Source organism: Delphinus delphis, chromosome 19 (genome assembly GCF_949987515.2).
Source record: "Delphinus delphis chromosome 19, mDelDel1.2, whole genome shotgun sequence".
Classification (NCBI taxonomy): Eukaryota; Metazoa; Chordata; class Mammalia; order Artiodactyla; family Delphinidae; genus Delphinus; species Delphinus delphis.
In genome coordinates, this window is record NC_082701.1 from 17,998,424 (window position 1) to 18,020,875 (window position 22,452).

The window sequence follows — 22,452 nt, forward strand, 5'->3', positions numbered from 1 at the left end:
TAGCTGCTCGCCCTCCCCAGGCCCTTGCCCACTGCAGCTATTTCTTGCTCCCCTTATCTCTTCTCTACCCTTCCCTTCCTCCATCCTTGCCCCAACCTCTCTCATCTTATCTTTCCCCTGAACAGGCAGGACTTTCAGAGCAAGATATCTGCAGGCCCAAAACGCTCTGGAGGGGAGGATGGGAGGAGGAGGTTCTTGGCTCAAACTGGGCCCCCAGTGGGGGAGGGACTCCCAGCCTTGGCCTTGCTCAGCCCCTTCCTGCCCCGGGCACAGTGAGGAAAGAGCAAATTCTCTGTGGGCTCAAGAGCACAGTGCCCTTGGGACCAGATAGCGGTTTTATCCAGCTTTCTGGACTCTCTTGGGAGGTGAGGACAGGCTGCTCTGGCTTCAACCATAAAAGGGAAGTTGGGTCTTCTGCCTGTTGGTAAGATGCTTTCCTAACTCAACTCCCATCTGCTTTGCTGAAGCCAGAGACAGCATTATCTTTGTCAGGAGAGCAAGGAAGCGGAAGCGCCAGGCCCTCCACCCAGTCGATGCCTATTTCCTGTCTGGGAATGGAAAGCTACGCCCCTTCCCCCCAGCCTCCCAGAGCCCAGTCCTGGGTGCTCCCGTCCCACCTTCAGTGCCCAGTCATCACACTCCCTCCTGGGCCAGAGAGGACAGGGAAGGGTCCCGAGCCACCGCGCGGTCATTTACAGAAAGGAGAGACACAAGTCGGTGTGAGCTCCATGGAAGCCCCTGGACATGATCTTTAATTGATGTTCCTGTCCCTGCCTCCCCACCCCGAGCCCCAGATGACATATTTACAGGATGCTGTATGGAGCCAGTTCCAGGCCCAGGTCAGTGCGGCCTCCACTCCTCCCTGGGCACTGCCAGGGTGGGCGCTGCCAGGGTGGGGCAGGAGGATGCAGACAGCTGGGAGCCAGGTGGACTGGTCACAGGAAGTCTTGTGTTCTCCACATGCCCACCCCCACCCCCATGTGCACGCACACACAGGTGTGCCTGTGCGTGCAGAGGTATTCAGACTTGTGCGGAGATGTGGATCCAAATGCTTGTGCCAGATGCACCGCCACCTGTGTGCACGTGTGTACCACCAGAGGATGCCTTCAGGTACCGCAGCAATAGTGCAAAACCCGGCCCTCAGCCTCCTGCCCCTGCCTCAGTTTGTATGGCTGGTGGGGCAGTACTGGCCAGAGGGGTACCCCATCCACCCCCCTCACTTGGGCAGTACCAGCTGGAGCTCAGTATCAAGGACCCCACTGCAGCTGCATCCAGCCACCTTAAAGGGTGTCAGTGGGCCTCAGTCCCCAGGTTGCCCTGAGGGGTGGTGCAAATAAACAGGGAGCCATTTCTTCCATGATTCCTCCTCAAAGATGCCCCAGGGGGAGGCAGCTCAAAGGCCCTGGGGTGTTCAGAAACCCCTGCTGGTCTGGGTGGGGGTATCCCTGGGAAGACGGGCTCCGTTCATTTGTGGCTTTCATCCGGAAGGTGGCTTGACCCCCAGCTTGCCCCTGCCGGCTTTTTTTCAGCAGTTAAGGAGCCAGCTCCTCTGTCCCAAGCGAGGGTCATGAGGAAAGGCCCTGGGCAGGACTGTGTTTGTGGGGGGACTGAGGAATTCTGCCAGCCTCGGTCTCGGGCTCAGCTGCAGTGGGGATCAGAGGACTAATGGGGAAAACGACTGTAAACTTACTACTCTGCCCTGGAGTGGGGTTAAGGAGCAGAATGGGTTTGACAGGGACTTGAGGACTTTTCTAGAAGCTGAGGATCAAACATGAGACTTGCCTTTTCCTACGTCCTCTTGCACATCACAGGCAGAGCCCCTAACCCTCCAGGCACTGGGCCACCCCTGGCCTTCCGTCCTTGGGAGAGTGCTCCCTGGGAAGATGGCCCAGCCGGGAACCTCCAGGCCACGCCAGGGGGCACCTAAACCCTGAGTCAGAATCACCCTTCTTGAAAGGGGGAAGGTGCCGTGTTATTTTAGGGACTGTATTTTCTAGGACCGTCCCCCCAATACATGTGTCCTGGCAGGGACAGCAGGACGGTTGTTTTGGAATTGAAGACAATCTGGGACATGTGGTTGCCGCACCCATAACCTAGGCCTTGGGCACGGAACAGGCAGCTTTGGTTTGAATCAGCACTCGTACTTCTCTCCAAGCTCAGCAGGGCTGGGCGGAGGGGGCAAGCAGGGATGCCAGGCCCCTGCCTGGCTTGGGGACGTCTGTGTTCAGTGAGAGGATTCCAGGTGTGACCATCCCAGGGGAGGGACGGCGGGGATGGTCAGACCTCAGCTCCTCCAGTCCTTCCTGCAAATGTCGAAACATCCTCACAACTGCCCTGGCCCCAGCACCCCCAAAGTTACATTCATCAGTTGAGATTCAGTAAAAAAAAAAAAAAAAAGAATGTAGATGGCAGCCCTCTCCCACTAGGTCCCAGAGAGCTTAAACCCTGCCTGGTCCCAGCTGCCAGGTTTTGAGGAGGGGCCATCCCAGGCCATGCCCACTGGTGGCTGCCTGCCCCACTGGGGCACCCCTCTAGCCCTCCCCCCACCCAACTTGAGCTGTGGCAATCTGTGATGATGGAAGGTACATTCACACAGGGAGAGTTGGTGTGCAAGGCCAAAGCTGCATGAGGTGGGGTGGGGGACCATGGGGGAAATGCCCTGCAGGCCTGGTCCACCCTGGTGGTGTGAGGGCAGGGCCACAACCCGGCCCCAAGCCCTTGTAGGGCCGGGGGTTGAAGGGCTGAGCCTGGAAGACATTTGCTTGATGCCTCCCTCCGTGGCTGGGCGGGGGCAGACTCCTGGTTCAGGGCCGAGATGGTGGACGCCAGGCTCGGAGGGAGGGGGAGGGCACTTAGGCTCCTCCAGACCTGGAATGGAGAGGGGGCATCAGGGGAGGATATAAGGCAGGGCCCAGGAGAGCCCTCGAGCTGGGCCCTGGGAGGTCAGTGCTGGGCCCTGGAGACAGCAAGTCACAGGCTGGTCAGGGAGGGGATCTGGCGGGAGGTCAGACAGCGGTGACATGAAAGACAAAACAGATGGGACGCAGAGGTAGGCTCCCTTCCCAGGGGTTAGGGCCTATGTGGGCGGGGGCACAGCTCCAGGGTCCACGGGGCCAGAGGTGGTCTGGCCGTAGGAAGGGCAGGAGTTAAACGACCAAGGCCTGAGGGGGTGGGTGGACTGGAGGAAGGGGCAAGGGGCAAGTCGAGGACACTTCCTGGAGTGGGGTTCTCCCACCCCTGTAGTGACAGCAGTGACAGCAAGGGTGGAGGAACCAGCCCCAGCTCCCCATCCACAGAATGCGAGGTGACGAATGAGATGGAGGAGACAGGGACAGCGGGAGGGATGGCGTGGCCGGCGTCACACTGCCCCCTGCTGGGTCGGGTCATACCTTCCTCGGCGGATGTTTCTTCAGGAGCCAAGGAGAGGATAGGCAGAGAAAGGAAAAGGAGCCGTCTGTGACCTTGTCCTTCTCCCAGGGAGGGGCCTTCTGGCTCCCGGGAGACCCTTTGCCCCAGAGATGGGCCAGGGGCCCCAGGACCTAGATGCTAATGACAGGCCCAGGGAGCGCTACCAGGAATACCTACTGAACTTGGGTCCTGGGTTTGAGTCCTGACTGCAACTAACTCACCGCATGACCCTGAGCCTCAGGTCCTCCTCTGTACACTCAGGGGTTAGACCAGCTCGAGGGCCCCAGACACGGGTGCCCACAGAGCACCGTAGGTTGGGTGGGGCCTGGGGACTGAGGACTCGGGCAGCTCCCTGCTCAGCTCCACTGTGGCCAGGCTGGGATGCACTGAAGCACAGGGCGCCCCCATCTTCTCACATTTCAAGAGAAGCTGGAAATCAGGATTCTTAATGTAAAATCTCCTGGTTTTTTAAATGTGAGCAACCAATTTTTTTAAATGTTAAGACAAGACGCTGTGGGCTGGCTTGGATTGTGACAGGCGAGCTCCGGTTTGGTTAACCGCTCAGGGAGGCCCCCTCAATTCCAACAGCCTGGGGTTCTGATAACCCCAGAGGATGCCAGGGGGTGCAGGGGCCGTGTGTGTGTCTTACTTAAATCCCCAGCCCGTGCCGCCCAGGACGATGGCTGCAACCAGGACAGCCCCGGCGATGGAGCCGATGATGATGTTGGTGCCGCTGGGACCTAGGGAGGAGGGCAGGGCTCAGTTGGCAGGGACAGTCATGGAGGACAGGAAAGATGGAGCCCCACCCTGGCCAGCTCCAGCCTCACCCTTATATCTCTCCGTCTCCCCTGTGGGCAGAGACGTGGGCAGGGGGTTGTGGATACTGCAGTCCTTGCCCGTCCAGTCTGGCTGACAGATGCATTTCCCTTCATTGCTGCAGACCTAGAGGTGGGGTGGGGCCGGTAGAGGTGAGCAGGGCCCTGTCCCCACTTGTAAGCCCTTCCCCTGATCCCTGACCTCCAGGCACCCACCCCGTGGTGGGAGCAGATCCGGTGCTCCCCGCTGCCAGGGCAGGTGCTGAAGTTGAAGGCAGAGGCTGGCAGGCAGCGATGGTCCAGGCACAGCATGTTGGGCCCGCAGGCTGTGCCGTCCTCTACGTAGCTCAGGTCTGAACCATCGGCCAGCTGCACGTGGCCACCCCTGGGGAAACAGCACAGCCGACCTCTGCCCTTGCCCCCAACCCCAGCACGGCTGCAACCTCCCCTTCCCCAGCCATGGTCCCAGCCCACACCTGCAGTCCAGCTCCTTGCCCTGGTGGTAGAAAGTGACGCTGCTGATGTCTCCCCCTAAGTCCCCCAGCCGAGGAGCTCCAGAAATGTTGACACAGAGGAGGAAGCCACAGAGCACATCCCTGTTGGGGTAGTGTGGAGACAGTGGGCCCCAAGTCTGACCTCAGACCCAACAACTGACTTTGTATCTGCCCTCTCCCCCTGATTTTTCACATAGTCTCCCGCTGGGACTCATAGCCCGCCCCATCTCTGAAAAAACCCTGCCCAGCCCCAGAGCCCCAGCCCCAAAACTGGGGAAGCCCAACCAGGAGCTTTGACTACTCACTGTTTATTGCACTGGACCCAGCCTGACCCCTTGCGCCCACAGTTCCCACGTTCTGTCCCCTCCACGTTCAGCTTCTCGTAACAGAAGCGATCAGCAGCCGCTGTAGGGAGATGACGCCAGGCATCACCCCACCCACTCCAGAACCCACCTGGGGCCTCAGGCCTGACCCCAAGTCCAGCTGGGTCCCTGAGATCCTGGGGAGCCGCACATCTGGCGGAAGGCATTTCAGCCAGAGCCTGTCCCCAGCCTCTCCATTCCAGGTATTCCACGTTCCCCTCTCCCATCTCCAGCCAAAGACTCACCATGGCCCCAAAGGGCCTGGCACTGCCGGTCCCGGGTTTTGCAGCGACCTCCGTAGCAGCGGCCCTGAGGGACAGACAGGAGACAAGGGACACAGACACTGAGGACAAGAGACTGCACTGAGCCAGAGACCCACAGGGGGTGGAAGCTCCACCCCATCATACCTGTTCGTGATCACAGTAGTAACCGTCCAGCTTGTGCAGGTTGGGGGGACACTGCGGAGAAAGGGGCTGGACTGAGTAGAGCTGACCCAGGACTGGGAGCTGAGGTCGGCTCCAGGGAAGAATAAAGGGGTGCCAAAGGCCCACCAGGTGGGGGCTCAGGTCCCAGGGCTCCTCCAGGTCAAGGACAAGAGGAGGGAACTCAGACCACATGGATTGGCAGGTCCCATAGTTTCTCCAGTCTCCCTCAGTTTCCTGCACCTCCTTCACAGGGCTGGGAGGACTGAATGCCTGGTATGTAATAAGGACTTAGAGGTTAAATAATATTATTATCCACTGTGATCCCTAGTAGACACCAGGCACTGCGCCAGGCACTGGGAACACCAGCTAGACTATAAATACTGGTTTAACGATTGGAGGAACAAAGCCAGAAGGCATGAAGAACTCCTTTCTCAGATGAGAAACGGAGGCTGATCAGCGGCGGCGACTACAGCAGCGGAGAGGAGGGGCGCGCAGAACAGTCACCCAGCAGAGCTAAACGGATAGGGATAGTGGTTGCCTCGCTCGGGACTCCGCAGGGCGGCCGGGACGGACGGACCTGGCTCGAGTCCCCGGTGCAGGTCTCCGCGATGTCGCATTCGTTCACGGCCTCTCGACAGGACACACCCCGCGGCTCGTACTAGGGAAGGGATGCATTGCGGGGCTCAAGCAAGAACCACCGACCCCTCGTCTTCCCGCCTCCTCGGCCCGGCCCCCGCCCGCTCCCTGCCCACTCAGCACCGCCCCCAGATCCGTTCACGGCTCCGCCCACCCCGCTACTTCTCAACAGGTGCTCCGCCCCACTCCCCGTAGCTCCGCCTTCAACAGAACGGAGAGGGCCGCACGCCCAGCTCCTCCCTCCCCATTGGCGCTTTCTTCGCGTCAAGCCCCGCCCCTACAGATTTGCCTCCAGCGGCTCCTCCTCCTTAAGTCCCGCCCCCTATCTGGACGTCCGCAGCCCAGTCCCTCCCGGTCCCCGCTCCTTCCCGTCCCTCCCGGTCCCCGCTCCTTCCCGTCCCAGCGGCGGGTCCCCCTCACCTTGCAGCGGCGACAGCAGAGCCCGTCGCTGCACATGGCGTCGTGAGTCAGGGTGCATTTCTTGCAACAGTTCCCGCCCGCGCGGCTGCACTCCTGAGGGACGCAAGGAAAGGGCGAGCCCTGACCCTCCCCACCCAGACCCTCCCTCGCACTCACCCCTGCGTTCCCCGCCCCCCACCTGGCACCAGCACTAGTCTCGCACCTGCACCGAGCCGCAGTCGCACTCCTCCCCCGCCTCCACGAAGCCGTTCCCGCACTCAGGCGGGTCCAGGAGCTGGACGGGGAAGAGGTGTCGGGAGTCTGGCCGGGACCCTGCCCAAGCCCCGCTCCCACGTTCCCAGCCCTGGGGCTGGTACCTTGAGGGGCTTGTTGAAGAGGCAGCTCCCGCCGCCCTCCTGCAGAAACTGGTTATACTCGTCGATGCTACAGCGCGAGAACTTGCGGGGTAGGTAGAACCTGGGTAGGGATGAGGGGGCCGTGCCGCTAAGTCCCCGCCAGCCCACTGTCTCGTCCTTTCTCAAGACTGGGATGGGGTGCACCGGCGGACTCGGTCACCATCTCGAGGAGGCTGAAGATCTATGTGCCTGGACACTGCATGAGAATCCTCCCGCCTGCCCATCAAGCGGGAGTGGGCAGGGGACGCCGCTCCTGGCTTCTCCCCGAAACCTCAGGACTCCGGGAGTCGGAGGTTTGTGCGCCAAGGAGGGAAGGTGCCTCCAAATGAGGCTTTGGCGGTGCCCAGTGGCGACAGTGCGCACTACAAGCCTGAACAATTCGGGCGTCCGGCTGGGGAATGTGCGTCTCCCTATGCAGTGTCCACAGACAGCTGTGCTTCCTGGAATTCTGAGTGGTCCCGAGAGAGAGCTGGGTCTCTTGAGGCCACCGGGTCCAGAATGTCACCCAGTGCTCGCTCTAGGACTCCCTTTGCCCAAGATCCTCCCCCGTTTTGTCCCCAAGAACTCACCCAGTGTCCTCCATGATGCAACCCAGCCAGTTGTCCGGACATTTGCAGTCCCCTGAGAGGTAAGCCAGATGAATATAAGGGAGGGTGAAGAACTGCCCCCCTCCCGTGGGCACCCTCTTCATCTCTAGAGTGTGGGTCTGGGCGGGGTGTGAGGGTCTTCACTGATACCTGCCGAGCTCCGGTGTTTATTCCACATCATGCCCAGGTTCTGCCCCAGCGTCTGGGCCAAGGTCACCGCCATGGCCCCCATGTTGTCATACTTGGGGTGAGGAAGATGGAGCACAAAGATGTCTACATCCCTCCCAAAGGCACAGGGCTCATGCCCTTCGCAGCCCCTCTCCTTCCCACCCGGCCACGCCCCCGCCACTGCTCACCTCGTTCACACCCCCACCCCTGGACAGCGAGCAGATGCCCCCCACGTAGGCAGCGCCACTGCTGGTGCTCTGGAAAGTTCTGCCCCTGGAAGGGAGAGGCTTGTCAGGAGAACCCACTGCCTTCCCTGTGGTGGCTCCCCTGGGCTCTGATGGGGAGACAGGTGAGCCCCCCCCCATGAGGAGGTGAGTTCTGCCCTTCATGTCAGTCTGTGTGACCTCAGGCAATTCCCTTCCCTTCTTTGGATTCATTTGCCCTTAAGCCAAATGAGGGATTCCTAATAGATCATCTCTAACTGCAAGGACCTTTTATCAGATTTTTTTCCCTACTAGGGCATTGGAAGGGATGCCCTGAGGAAGGGATGCTGGGACCATTTGAAAGGGGAAGAGGGGACGAAGGGGAGGTATGGGCAGAGGAAGACCACGGGTGGTAGGGAAAAGGGGCCTGAGCCTAAGATGCAGGGGAAGATGCCCAGCCACTGCTGCAAATGGCTGGGAGTAGGTACAAGGGGAGCCCAGTCCCCACACCCTGCAAGCATGCCTGGCCCAGAGCCATGTTCAGTAACCCTGTGCACCACAGCCACCAGCAGAGGCTGGCAGGGTTCATGGGGTGAGGGACTCACGAGAAGAGGTGGGTGGCATCACTGGGCTCAGGCAGGCCCTCCCGCCGGTAGACCATGAGCCGGGCCAGGGTCTCCAGGAGGTCATCCTGCACCTGGATCTTGTCCCCATCTGCCCACGTTTCCATGGCAACCAGCACGATGCGGGTATTCAGCTGTTCCTTGTACATCTGGGCCAGGAAGGGAGAAGATGAGGAGGGGGCTGGGGCTGGAGGGTGGGAGTGGGTGTGGGGGAACAGGGCTGGAGGAAGGTCTCAATCTGTCCCTCCAGGAAGTGGGGGTCAGAGGCTGACGGTGCCCTTGAGAGCTCACCCTGAGGATGCCTGCGGTGGCGTGGGGGGTGGGAGGAGAGGGAAGGGAAGGGAGGGCTGCTCACCACATCTGCCAGGTTCACCACGGACTTGGCAAAGTTGCTGGTGAGGACCACCGACTGTCGCATCTGCTCAAACTGGGAGAGAACAGAGTGGGCGGAGGGCCAGTCTGCTTCCAGCCCCTCCTCCCAAAGTTACTCCCAGCCTGGGACTGTACCAGCTGGTGGTCGTTGATCACAATCAGCTCCACATACTTGGTCTCACTGTGCACTGTAGGGTGGCCCCTGCGGACCTGGCGGGGGGGAGGTGGGCACTTGGAATCAGTCCCCTCCATGCCTGGCATCGTGGCCAAGCCACAGACAGACTCAAGGAGGGGCTGGACTCCAGCCAGAGACAGTGTCGGTTCCCCACTTGTGCGGGTCCCATCCAGCCTTGGTACCAGGGCAGGCAGCCTCGGTTTGCCTAGTCACTAGTGGTAGGGCCTAGGGTGGGCGCTTCCTGCCAGAGGTGGTTCCCTGGCTTCCAGCCACATCAGTCTGAGCCCTCCTTTGCCCCGGCTATGGATGGGGGTGACCTCCTGCTCCCGGCCACAGCCTGAGGCCTCTGCAGCAGGAGGTCTGTGCGGGCCCCCATACCTGCCTTTTCCTTCTCAGCCTTGGTCGGTTCGGAGAAGCAGAATGGGCAGGGGCAGCAAACAGGCAGCCTGGGGGGAGGGTGCCGGTGAGGGGGGCACAGTTGACCCCCTCCCTAGCCCCATTTTCCCTCCCTTACCTGGTTCCCTGCATCCGAGGGGGGCTGGGAGGAGAGGGGTCCGGTAAATGAGGTGGGGAAGGGGTCCCTGCAATGAGGGGAAATTAGTTCTTGGGGAGGCCGACCAGATCTGCTCTGAGCCCAGTTGCGGGGGAACATCTCCAGCCCTTCCCCCCACCCCACCCCAGGGTGACCCAGAACTGGCCAGAGCTCCCATGTCGGATCTGATCTCCCAGATGCTCAGATTCCGGGGTCGAGACCTGGGGGCACCCTGAGAGACAGGGGCAAAGGACACTGGAGCCCGATGGGAGGTCACTTGGGGGACAGAGGGGACATTGGAGCTGGGGGCACGGGGGAGGGAACCAGAGCTGGGGGCACGGGGGAGGGCAGTGAGGCTGAGGTTACCAAGGCAGGAGGATGAGGAGGCAGCAGTAGCCACTGAGGTGACAGCCATTGGGACGAGCGTGGCAGGGCTGTCAGAGGGGCCAGGGAGGGGCTCACCTGGAGGGTTTCCTGAGGCCTGGCCACCTCGTGGGGCTCCATGATGTAGGTGAAGTTCCCATCAGAGAAGACCCCGCTGCAGCAAGAGAGACGCAGCTCCCCACCGTCCCCAGGGCGGGAGGCTCATCCTGGCCGCCCAGCCCCTCCCCATACTCACTGCAGCCCCTGGCAGGTGGAGAGGGCAGCAAAGGAGTTCGGGTTCCCTCGGAGCCTCCCCTGGTAGTAGCAGTGGTCTCCAGCCCCCTGGGGGAACAGAGAGCGTGAGTGGACATGCTCCCTTCCCCGCACGAAGGCAGGAGGATGGGTGAGGGCCGCTGAAGCTGCCCCGTGTGCAGGGCTGGGGTCCCTGGATACACCTGGGGATCTGGAGCCTGGCTCTGCTCTGGCTATGCTCCTAATTTGCTGTTTCACCTTGGGCAAGTTCCTAGCCCTCTCTGGGCCTGCTTTACCTCACCTACAACGTGAGGACTTTGGGGCACATCAGTGGCTCTTAACCATGAGTTGGGGCTGGTACAGGGATCACAGACTCATCTGAGAAGAATAGCTGACGTTCATATAGCACCTACTGGGTGCCAGGCACCATTCTAAGCACTTCCCACGGATCAGCTCACTTAATCAGATGAAAGCTATGGACTCACCCCCAACACACACACACCATTTCACACACGGTGTGTTCACAGACGCCACAGCCTCTGTGGACCACCCCTGGACGCATGGTCTGTGGCTGAGGAAACGTGAGCAGCGTGTGTCCTCCTGGCCAGGCTCACAGGTCAGAGGGGACGAGCACCCCCTCCCCTCTGCTTCCTGCAGAATGACTTGTGCTCCGGTTACTGACCAGTCTGGAGGGGGAGGGCCGAGGCTATCTATAGACACCCCTTCATCTTTGCTTGCACCCCTGGGCCTTCAGGGCTGGGACCCTGGGGTCCCAGGCAGCCTGGAATTCCTTGGTGCTGAGCAAGAGGGGCGTTGCCCCAACCGCCCCCTGCCAGAAGATTCTGGGCATGGAGCAGTGGGGGTCCTGGAATGTCTCCATGCTGGCAGACAGGCTGGCTGGGGGTCAGCCCTCTGGAGCTGGGCGAGGGGAGCTGAGGACTCCATGCCATTCGACAGGCCACCCCGACTCCAATCCTGGAGGGGCCAGGCCCAACCCGAGTGTAGAAAATACCCCAGACCCCATCTCCACCGGCCACCTGTCCCTTCATACCACCTCCCCATCCCCTTCCAAAGGCACTCACGGTGCTGTGCTGGGTGGGCCCCTCCCGGCTGAAGTGGCGCTCCACATATTGCGAAGAGAGAAGGTGACTGGAACAGACAGAGTGGGCAGGAGGAAGGAGCGGGTCACAGTGGGGCTGGGTCCTCTTTGGGTCCCACCACAGCTCAGATCCAGGTGCCCTGCCCCAGCCAGCCTGCCCGCCTGCTGCCCTTCCCCCAGACTCAAGGCCACACTCACTGGTTCAGCTCCAGGTCCAGAGTGAAGTTTGAGTTGAAGGCTGGGATGACGAAACTCACCTGGGCCAGGTGGACAGGCTGGGAGAAAGTGGGGGAAGGCAGAAGAGGAGTCAACCTGGGGAGGCCTGAAGGTGGGAACTGGGGGGACTGGCACAACCCCAGTAAGGGGAGTAGCCCTGGGGAGGGGATGGCCCAGGCCCAGTAGCTGTGGGTACCATTGATCTAGGGGGAAGATGCTTTCCTCCAAGCTCATCTTCCTCCAAGACCCTGTTCCTTTCCTGGGGGGAGGGGCAGGAGCACGCATCCCGGGGCACAGGCCTCCTGGCTCTCTGGGTGCCAGCCCACCCTCTCTGGTGTGGCCCTGGGGCCAGTCTACGGTAGGGATGGGCAGGGGCAGCTCAGCCTGCCCACTGCCTCACGCCAGGCCCTCCCTGCTGCTGGTAGGGCCACGCTCACCCACAGGTGAACTAAAGGGAGGCCCCGAGAAGTATCACGGGAAAAAGGCAAACAGGAGATGGGGTGCAGTGTGACCCCAGGGCCCTGCTGAAGCAGGCCCCTCCCTTCCTGTCCCCCTACCTTGGCCCTAGCCTCAACTTATGGAGGAGGCCTCGTACACTGCAGACAGGGGTGGAATGGGTTAGAAATGATCGCAGGGCCCCTGGAAGCTGGGATGATGGGCAAATGCCATCCTGTCGGGGGAAAGAACGTGGCTCCTCTACCCCCAAGTCCATTGCCCTCTGCCTCGCCCAAAGCAGCTCATCTTTGATATTTCAATCCCATGGTTAATTTTTAAACACGGAAGTTTTCCTGATAAATTTTTCAGAGGGGCCTTTGCAGTGGGGCTGGGAGGCTCCAGGTTGTCATGGCAACGTACCAGGCCTGAGCAAGGTGGCTGCCCTCCCAGGCCTGGGTGCCCAGCTACTGTAGCGGGTACGGATTCCAGACCTGACGCTAGTGTGTCTGGAGGGAAAGCGACCCCAAGAGAAGAAGGGGCAGGAGAGTCTGGGCTGAGGAGAAGTCAGCCTCTCGGGTCCCACGTCCCCAGCCCAAGCCTCAGGTCTTACAAAAGATCTCAAAGCACATGAAGGGCCTGAGGGGGGCTGGAGCCTTCTGTTCATCCCCGTCCGTTTAAGGAGACTGAAATCCAGATCCCCAGATGAGGGGCCCACCACTGGGCTGTACAGATGTGAGGAAGTTTGTTGGCTGCCTTTCCTTCGGGGGGAGCCGGTTACAAGATGGAGGGGAGCCCCGATGTGACAAAACTCCATAGCCTGGTGTAGTCGGCTTCCTCATCAGCCCCCCAGATTCCTAATCTTCATGAGCGCTTGTGCGCCAGGCACTGTTCTAAACACGTAATTTACAAGTATCATCGTATTTGATCTTCACTACAACCCAGTGGGATAGATACTAATGTTATCCTCATCTAACATATGGGGAAACTGAGGCACAGAGAGGCTAACTAACATGCCCATGGTCGTAAGGCTAAGAAGTGGTAGAGCTGGGATTCAAGCCTAGGGAACCAGCTTCTAGGGCCTTCTCCCCTCAACGGTAAGGTAAGATGGAAACGGCCCAGTGTCCATGAGAGGCCCTGGGAGTCAGGGTGAGGTAGGCAGCCCTCTGAGCCCCAAAGACACTGAGTCACCCCACCCCAGGCTGACCGAGGCTCCAAGCTCCATCCTGAGCCCCTAGAGCATCAACCAGATTTGAAATAGAAAGTCAAAGACAAGGAGTCACTGCTTCCCTCTCCCCACCTTGGCCTGGACAACCCCTGCCCTCCCCCTGCCCCTGGGCCTCGACCAGCTCTGTCCCCAATACCCTAACTCCTTGGTCTGGACCACCCCTGCCCTCCCTCTCCCCTCCTGGACTTGGGCTATCTCTGCCTTCCCCACCTATCCCTGTCTGGACCATCCCTGCCCTCCCTCTCCCCTCCTGGACTTGGACTATCTCTGCCTTCCCCACCCATCCCTGTCTGGACCACCCCTGCCCTCCCTCTCCCCTCCTGGACTTGGACTACCTCTGCCTTCCCCACCCATCCCTGTCTGGACCATCCCTGCCCTCCCTCTCCCCTCCTGGACTTGGACTATCTCTGCCTTCCCTACCCATCCCTGTCTGGACCACCTCTGCCCTCTCTTGCCCTCAGGTCTGTTCCTGCTTCTTCTTTCTGGCCCCCACTGACAAGCCTGTATCCCGGCCCCTATGCTGACCACCCAGGAGAGCAGCCTGTCCAGGCCCCTTGCCTTGATTCCGCTCTCTAAAGTTGGTAGCCTCAGGGATAATCCAGCAACCTCTCTGAGCCTCAGATTTTCCCACTGAAAATGGTAAGATGAGCCCAGATACAAGGCTGCAAGGTTGCCTTGTGTTGCAGAGGTTGTCCTGGGCCTGGAGGATTCTGGAAGAGTCGACCCTGGTGCTTGCAGAATCTCCCCCACTCAGAAAGTCAGCGAGCTAACCCATCTGGCCTCCCCACTCTCTCTGCAGACCAAGCTGACCCCAACTCAGGGTAAAGCCCGGACCGATGCGCGAGCAGACGCCAGGTGGCCTTTGTCCCCACCACTTCCTGCAGCCTGCTGAGGCCTCATCCCTCTCCTTACCTGGCAAGGCCTAACTGTGGGGCTGGGAGGCCCTCTTCCCCAGCAGGACACACGGTTCAGGCCAGGTGGGATCCTGGGGCAGTGCAAGGGCAGCTGCTGGGACTGGGAGGCAAGCCCAGGAGGGGTTGGGGGAGCCACCAAAGGCTACGGGAAGAAGAGGACGGAAAGTAGATAATGGGGCATGTTTGCCTAACCTGGCCCGATGCAGGGGCGCTGGGGGGGACACCCCCTGTCTGCAGGAAGAGAAAGATCAGGCAAAGCCACCTCAGTCCCCAGGCCCTCTGGACCCCAGGCGCCCGGGTAGGGGGTTCCTGCTGGCACCAGAGTCTTAACCTCCCCCCACCAACCCACACACTCCCAGCCGAGCTTTCAGCCCATGTTCTGTCAAATCCAAACTGCTCCTGGCCTGCATCCTGCCAGACCTGTCCCTGACCTCTCTCGCTATCCCTCAGTCCCTCCCTCGGGAGCCCCTTCTTTCCCCTACTGCTGCCCTCCTTTGCGCCAAGCTCAGCGCTGCTGGTGACCGGCCGACTGGGCCTCCACCCTGTGCCCCGTGCTTGCCTCTCGCTCCCCGGCCACTGGCTGTCACGTGCTCAGGCTCATTGGATCTCAACCTGCCCGGGCAGTCTGGTGCTCATTTTATAAACGCCAGGGAGGGACACTTGGAGGTGACTGGCCCAGGGCCACGCTTGGGAGAAGCTGGGTCGAGGCTCACCCTCGGGCCGGAGTTCCTGTCTCTCATGGCCTCTGTGACCACCTGGCTGCGGTGACCTCACCCTCCCCTGTCGCCAGCTGGTCCACTCTCCAGGCACCTGCTTGCCCCCCACCAGATATGAGTGTGGAGGCAAGAAGGCAAAATCCCCGCTGAAGTCCCAGAATCACAAATACAGATGCCAGGCCTCCACCCCAGACCTACAGAATCACAGTCTTGGGAAGGGGAAGCCTAAATATCTTTCGGGTTCCCAAACACCTCAGAAAGTTTGAACATCCAGGCGCTACCCCTCAACAGTTACCCTGAATCCCTCCTCCCAAGCTTCCATCTCCTCCCAGGACCTTCTCCTCACCCTCGTCTGCGACCACAGGGCGTGCACCCACCGACCCCACCTGACGGGGCTTCGGCCCCTCTCTATCCCTGGGACCTCGGGCACATCGATTTCTTTGGTCACTGATTCCATTCTTCACAGGGGCGGCCTTTAGTCCCCTGGGGTTCGGGCTACACCCACCTTTTTCCTTGCCCAGGGGCTCAACACTTATGTTGAAGGAAAGGCATCAGAAGGCCCGAGTGAGCTGCTTACCCTCTCTGAGCCTCAGTTTCCCCACTGGTAAAATGATGCTGTCATGAGGACTAAATGAAAGCCCTTTTACATGTGTTTTTCTCACAAGGATTAGTAATATAATAATCAATGAAAAAGGAAGCGTAAATGTTCCAGCTGAACAGGGCTTTGAGGCACTGGAGAAACCGCGTGGGCTGGTGGTGGCAGAGGGGGAGGAGCCAGAGAGGCAGGAGCCCCACCTGGGAGAAATCCCCGCCTTCCCAGCCCTGGTCCCCCAAGATGCGCCGAGCCTGCACTTTTCGGCAGGACAGCGGGAGTCCCAGATAGTGAGAACAGTTGGACCAACTTCCGATAATGGGATTTGACCTAAATGCTTGAGGACAGAGTGACTCCTGACAGGGTCATTAGTCTCTCTGGGGACAGACTCTGGGCAGCTGGGTCCCTCCAGGCAGCCAGGAGGGGTGCTTTGGTGAGGCCAAGCCCACAGGCTGGAGTCTGGCTGGGGAGGACTCAAGACTCCTGCCACGTTGCCCCTCCCCCAACCCTGCACGGAGTCTGACAGGTAACCCCAAATGCCCTGGCTCCTGTTCCTGACACCCAGCCCTCCTGCCACACCTGGCCCCGGACACTCAGGAGGCCAGATGTTGAACATCTGCTCCTGCCGGATCCCAGGCAGGACACCTGACACCCATCATCTCCTCTAATCCTCACAGCAGCCTGGGCGAAGTAGAGACTAGTTACCCCCATCTCATGGATGGGGAAGGTGGGGTTCGGAAGGCTTGCCCAGGCCACTCAGTCAGAAGCAGGGGAGCCAGGACCCACTGAGGCTGTCCCGTGCCAAAGCCACAGGTACAGCCTTTCGAATGGAAGCTGAGCTTCCTGTATGAACTCTCCCTCTGCCCAGCCTCACGGCAGGGCTCGTTCAGGGCCCACCCTGGAGCGAGCTGGGCCCAGCACAAATCCTTCCAGCCACCAGCCCCCTCCCAGGAACCCCCTCCTGCCTCTGATCCCAGGTCAGAGCTGTGACCTTGACCCAGGGCAGGTACTAGGGCTCCAGGCACAGGCCCTGTGGCTTCCTGCCCGTGACTGCCATCTTGCAAGGGACTGAGGACTGAGCCTTGCCTAACTGCCCCCCACTCCTCCTCAGCAAGAAAACGCAGACACCACAGCACACGTCCTCGGTTAAGGGCTTTCAGGTGGCAAATGCTGGTCTGGGCAGCTCTCACAGGAGCTCAACCCAGTGACTGAGGTCCCCTCTGCCAGCTGACTCCTGGGCCTGGGACCCTCCACGCCCCCGTTCACTAACTCACATCCTGCCCTCTCCTTGGTTCCGAAGGAGGCTGGGTTTTTCAGGGGGCAGCACAACCTGCACAGCCGCTTCGTGTGGATTAGAAAAAGGGTCCCTTCAGAACACAGGCAGCCTCACAAGTCCTCCGATTCATTCAGCCCACTGGCCCGGGCACCCTTGTGCAGTGAACAACCAGCCCAACTGTACACTGAGGCCCTGCTTGTTCTTCCGCCTCACACCCAGCTGCAGGCTCCCTGTGATCCCAGATTTCTACACTTCCAGAAGCTCCCCGACCTCTCGGCCTCAGGCCTAGCCTGTTTCCAAACTGGACATTAGTGAGATGTTGAGAGCCGTGGCAAGGAGGGCAGAGTCCCCTGGGCCTCTCTTTGCTGTACCCTTGAGCGAGGGGCCAGCATGCACTGGCTAAGAGGGCTGCCCTGAAAATCAAGCTTGACCATGCTGCTTAAGTGCTGAGTGACCTGGGGTAGTTACTTCACCTCTCTGTGCCTGTTTCCCCATCTGTGAAATGGGAATAATAATAGCCCCACCTCCTGGAGTTGTGATGCGGATGAAATAAATTAATAACATAGAAAGGTAGAACAGTGCCTGTCCCATTGAGGGCCCAGTAAATTGTAATTTCTCTAGCTTCGAACTCCTTCCTGGACTGCTTCGCTCTCCCTGGTCCCCCCTCACAAAACCCAGGAGTCTTTCCCCATCACTACCTCCTGGCAGTGGGTGGGTCTGAGATCAATGTTCTCATCATCCTGATTTGAGGGATCCGGGCTCAGAAAGGTGCTGGCCCAAGGCCAGAGCAGGTGAGCACCCTGGTTCCCACCATCCCATCCCTGCCGGCCCGCAGGTGCCCCCAAACTTGTCACATGACCCACAGCAGATGGAGATCTTGCTGCTGACCCAAGACCTTGTTTGGCTTGAGATCCCAAATGGGTGCAAGAACTTCAGACAAAACCACACAGCAGCAGAGTGGGACACTTCCTGTTGGGACATTGGGCTCAACGCTGCACGGGCTCCACCATCGGCCCCTGAGGTTCTGAGGCCAGAAGTGCTCCAGGGAGAAATGCCAAGTGGGAGCTAGAGGGGCCTCCTTCCGGTCAGGTGGGAATATTCTGGACATGTCTTTCTGTCTCCCTTGGCCTTCCTCCACCTTGTGCTGGGCTGGGGTGGGGGGAGGGAGGTTGGGAAATGCCACCCCCACCCCCACCCCCGTGCCAAAACCCAGAGAGTGCCTGGAGGCAGAACGGCACTGTGGGAAGATCCCTGCTCTTGGAGAAAATCACCCCACTGATTAAGATCTCATTGACTTTGGGCAAGTTACTTAATCTCTCTGAGCCGCAGTTTGCTCATCTGCAAAATGGGCAGACAAAAGTTACCCGCCTTACGGAGCTGTAAGAATTCCACCCCAGGGGAAAATGGGGTACAGACAAGTCAGGACAATGAGTGAGCCTCATTGGGAGGCTGCAGGGAGGCCCCAGGGAAGGCTCAGTCCCAGAGAGATCCCCACTGGAAGCGACCGTGACCACTGCCCCACAGCTCCACAGAAGCTCCACTCCCACCCTCCAGACACCCGGTTGGGCTTATTCAGACTTGGTCACTCACACACTGTAACACATGCACACATGCCACCCACTCACCCAGCAGAGAGACACCCAGAGAGACTCCCCCATCCTCTGCATACTCAACCCATCCAGTCCAAGCGCACCCATCCCCGTCTCCCCACCATCACAGGTACCACCATACCTCAGACTCCTGCCCCCACTCTTTCTCTTCAGGAAGGACTAAGCCAAAGGAGCACCCACTCTTCAGCCTTCCCTGGCCCCCCGGCTTTCCCTCATCCCTGTCCTCTGACCCCACTGTGGTACCACCCCATCCTCCAATCTGGACATCCCCTAAGACACCAGTCAGACTCCCAGCAGCCAGGAACGGCAGCCAACTCCCAGCCAACACAGACTTGGGGTGCACGGTTCACAGGTAGGGGGCCACCAAGGAAGAAAGTCAGACCAAGGGCCAAACCCAGCAAGGACACCCTATCCCTGGCCCTGGGACCATGCCTACTGCCCATCTACCACCTGCCAGGGAGCCTGGGCAGGCCCCAAAGGCAGCCTCCACCGCCTTCCCCTCCCTCCCAGCCCACCTCCCCCCACCCCTCCCCATCTTCACCAGGCCTGCCCGCTCAGGACCATTAACCACCCCTCCCCCACCCCACACTGCCCTGAGTGATGGTCCATCTATTATGCATGCCGCCTTCCTGCTCCATTCCATTTCCCCGAGTACCCCCGCCCCCCCACCCCCCGGCAACGCCACAGCCCCCTCCACCCCCCCTAAGGGCTTTTAACCAAGTACATTAGGCAGGGCCAGAAGCCAGTCTGACAGATGTCCGCAATGTTAGCCTCCGTTTCCCTGCTTCCTCCCTCTGCCCAGCCCAATTTACCTCCCACCACTCCCAGCTGCCAAAACTTCCCAGACCTTGATTGTACTCCTCTGAGTCTCTCTCCTCCTCCTATTTCTGCCAGGCCTTTGCCGTCCTGCCCTCGCCGACCCCTTGGCCTGGCTAACTTTCAGCTTCGAGCTCCTGGAGAGCCTAGGCATGCTGAATGAATATTCCATCTGGGTGATTATTATTCACATGACATTAATTAATTATTAATTGCAATTAATCTCCTTCATTCCCAACCTTCCTCAGGGAGGCAGGAGGGGCCTGGCAGCTGAAAGGGACAGTGGGTGAGTGGAGTGGGCATTTGTGAGTGAGCTTGGGGCCTTGAACATTTTCCCAAGGCCCACCCACAGCGAGAACGGAAAGGAGAACAACAATTCGATCAGGGCACAGGGGGAAACTGAGGCAGAAGCAAGCACTAAGCTGGTCCCCAAAAAAGCCCACTGAGGGTGGCTGTGGCGGGCACCCAGCAGCCCTAACCCCTGACTGGCCTCTTAGCTGCTTCTTCCTGCCTCTCACTGCCCTCCCCAAGCCCCATCTGGTGTAGGACGGCTTGCTTTGGCAGGAGAGGGGGCTGGCGGAAAGCTGACCAAGGCTGGATTGAGCCCTGGGCCTTCTAGGTCCGCGGAGGGCAGGGGATCCCCACCCTGATGGGAGGGGGCCTGGAGAGGGGCAGGTGTGTGCTCCCACTAGCGGGCTCCAGCACCCCCTCGGTAGCCCATTGTACAGAAGGGGAAGCTGCAGGAGCCGGCTGCTGGGGAGGCAGGCGCCCAAGCCTTGGCTGCCCCGTGGTCTCCCCTGGGCTCTAAGGCCTGCTCCAGCCCCCTGGCCTCACTGCCGGCCCCACTCACCGGGCCACCGGGAGGCTCCTGGCGGACCCTGGTGTCCAACTGCTGCTTTCGGACCTCTCCCCCGGAGCTCTCCCCCACCAGACGGCTGGGCTCTGTGACCTCCGGGGCTTCCAGGCCCCCCAACGGGGGAGAGACCCTCCAGCGCAGAGCTCCGGCGGGACCCCGGGTCCCCACACCTGGGGAGAAAAGGGCATAGCTGCAGACAGATGCCCACCATGGGGCAAGAGACGGGAATGGGGTGGGTACGGCAGCCCATCCCCCACTCTGATGTGGCCCCTGGAACCCTGGGGGGATCTGGGTGGGAGGATCTGCTGCCCTGCCGAGGCAAGAACCCGATGGGGAGGGGGCCAGGAGCTGCACTCCAGCCCGACCGTCACGACTGCCCCCCCACCAAAGCCTCACAGACCTGCAGAGTCCGCCGGCCGGCGGCAGGGGGCTGGCCGCAGTGGGGGGCAGATGTGGACAGGTGGGTGCACGCACCCTCCCCCCCCCCCACGCCCTCCCGCGCTCTGGACCTGCTGTCACCCCGAGCACTGCAGGAAAATGTGGCTGCAGCAGAAACCGCCGCAAAACCCGGGGCGGGGGCAGGGAGGGGGCGCCGAGGCCGGGCCGGGCGGGGGTCACTCACCGGGCGAGGGGAGCAGCGGCAGCAGCAGCAGCAGCAGCGCCGCGAACGCCCAGCGCCGCAGCCGCCTCATGGCTCGCTCATAATCCTCCGGGTCCGGGGGCTGCGGCGGCGAGCTGCGCGGCGCGGGCGGGAGGAAGGGCGGGCGGGGAGGCGCGGGCTGCGGGAGCCGCGGGCGGGGGCGCCGAGCAGTCGGGAGAGGGGCGGGAGCGGTGCGCGGGCCGGCGGCTGCGGCGACGGCGGCAGGGAGGACGCCCGGCTCAGCGCGCTCCGGACGCGGCCATCCCGGCGGGGCTGCGGGCCGGGTTAAGAGCCGAGCGGCGGAGCACGTGAGCCGAGGGCCCGCCCCTGCCCCCCGCGGCCCCCCACCCCCACCCGCAGCTAGGCCGGGCCGGGGCCGCCGCGACGGGAGGACAAAAGAGGCGCCGCCCGGGACCAGCCTTCCCGCCCCTCCTCGGCCCCCTCGGCAGGTGCAGGGCTGGGCGCACGCGGTTTCCACCTCGCGATCCCCTCCTCGGCTGCCCTTGCTTGGGGAGCTCCGAGGACCCGTCGATTCATAGGGGGAGGGAGGCAGGGTACAGAGGGACCCCCGGGCTCTGATCTGGTGACGGCTCTTCTGGGGACCCGCGCGATCGAGGTGCGGGGGCGTGGCTGCCCCGCCTGGGGTCACCCCTCTGGCTTCGTACCCGGGAGAGGGCTTCCCTGGACCCAGCCCCCAGAGCCCTGCTCCACTGAAGGCTATTGGAGCTGGGAAGGCTGAGGCCCCAGGGATGGAAGCGAGGGGCAGGGGCTCTTGCGGCCAACCCAACTCAGTGCCTCTGGGATCTCTCCCGGTGGAGTAGGGCACTGCTGGGTCCTCTCAAACTCTTGGGCCAGACCCCTTTCCATCCAGCAGCCTCCTTCTCTGGGTGAATGATGCCCTTGCCTCCAGGAGGGCTTCAGGCATTGCTGTCACCGGGGGGGTCCTCCCCTCACTGGGCTGAGTCCCTCACACAGGACACCTCAATTCTTTCCCCTTCCCCTAAATATATAAACTAGCCAGGTAATTTACATGAGGTTAGCATGTCCAATTTCTGTCCCTCCCTTGCCAGCCCACATCTTTGAGGAGCAGAAGATACCTCTGCAGCCCCAGCCTCCCCTCTCTCGCCAAACTAGGTTGCCCTGTCTATAGACCATCTGGCCTCCCAACCTACCTCCCCAGCTGTGCCCTCAGCACAGCTCCCAGGTTCCTGGGCAAGGTGGGTGCCCACACTGGGGGCTTGGGATCTCTGACCCCTGCTAGGAATCCTAAGAGTCAGTGATGGGTTAGGGTGTGGTAAGACGCGTGAGCCCCGCTGGTGAGGCCTCACCCTGACTTTGTGCCCCAAGCCAGAGCATCCTCACACCCACACTGGGAGACCACAGATCACTGAGGAGCAGGAATGGAGGCAGGGATCCCCTTGCTGGGTCCTCTGCTTCCCCAGGGACCCAGGGCCTCTGCCAGGGAGGGAGCTGCCTCTGGCTCATGACAGGCCCCCCCCCCCAGCTCTATATTAGGCCCAGGAGAGGTGAGAAGGTGATTTCCCAGGAGGCGCTGACATCAATGCTGGGAACAGGGTGACTCCCCCTCCCCCCCATCCAACCACCTGCCATTCCAGACCCAGATGCTCAGCAAGTCTGAGTCAATTGTTCCTTCACCCTTGAGACATCTTGGAAACCTCCTCCAGGGTGTAGGGGCTCTGAGGAATTAGGACCTACTGTGTGATATTCCCTGGAAGCCCACAATTATCCAGGAGGGGGAGACTGTGTTTCTCATTTTACAGGTGGGGAAACTAAGGCTCTGAGAGGCTACGCGAGCCTCCCAAAGTC

General features: G+C 60.9%; 1 protein-coding gene across 2 annotated transcripts; it reads right to left on the reverse strand.

Annotated features, from left to right (window-relative positions):
• Nucleotides 1-720: 720 nt before the first annotated feature.
• Nucleotides 721-20,677, reverse strand: ADAM11 (ADAM metallopeptidase domain 11). 2 transcript variants are annotated; one of them, XM_059997660.1, is made up of 27 exons: nt 20,608-20,677; nt 19,980-20,155; nt 11,528-11,604; nt 11,313-11,379; nt 10,235-10,320; nt 10,078-10,153; nt 9,598-9,664; nt 9,462-9,529; nt 9,044-9,118; nt 8,892-8,963; nt 8,519-8,685; nt 7,899-7,983; nt 7,693-7,783; nt 7,525-7,576; nt 6,917-7,016; nt 6,763-6,834; nt 6,561-6,653; nt 6,082-6,162; nt 5,487-5,537; nt 5,325-5,388; nt 5,023-5,122; nt 4,700-4,819; nt 4,440-4,608; nt 4,236-4,350; nt 4,058-4,148; nt 3,390-3,407; nt 721-2,868 (listed from the first exon to the last, which is right to left on the reverse strand). In XM_059997660.1, exons 1-27 carry the CDS (start codon nt 20,675-20,677, stop codon nt 2,853-2,855), a joined length of 2,319 nt encoding a protein of 772 aa, XP_059853643.1. In that variant the 3' UTR covers nt 721-2,852. The 2 variants fall into 2 exon arrangements, with proteins under 2 accessions (XP_059853643.1, XP_059853642.1); XM_059997659.1 differs by lacking the exon at nt 721-2,868 and having other exon boundaries at nt 3,359-3,407.
• Nucleotides 20,678-22,452: the final 1,775 nt, after the last annotated feature.

Bases quoted from the DNA above. Each gene is read 5' to 3' on its own strand.
- ADAM11 (XM_059997659.1), bottom strand. From the start codon at position 20,677: ATGAGGCGGCTGCGGCGCTGGGCGTTCGCGGCGCTGCTGCTGCTGCTG. The intron at 10,154-10,234 runs GTGAGTATGGGG...CTCTTGCTGCAG, and splicing joins TCCACCTGCCAGGGGCTGCA to CGGGGTCTTCTCTGATGGGA. The intron at 4,149-4,235 runs GTGAGGCTGGAG...CCTCCTCCCTAG, and splicing joins GGAGACGGAGAGATATAAGG to GTCCCAGCGGCACCAACATC.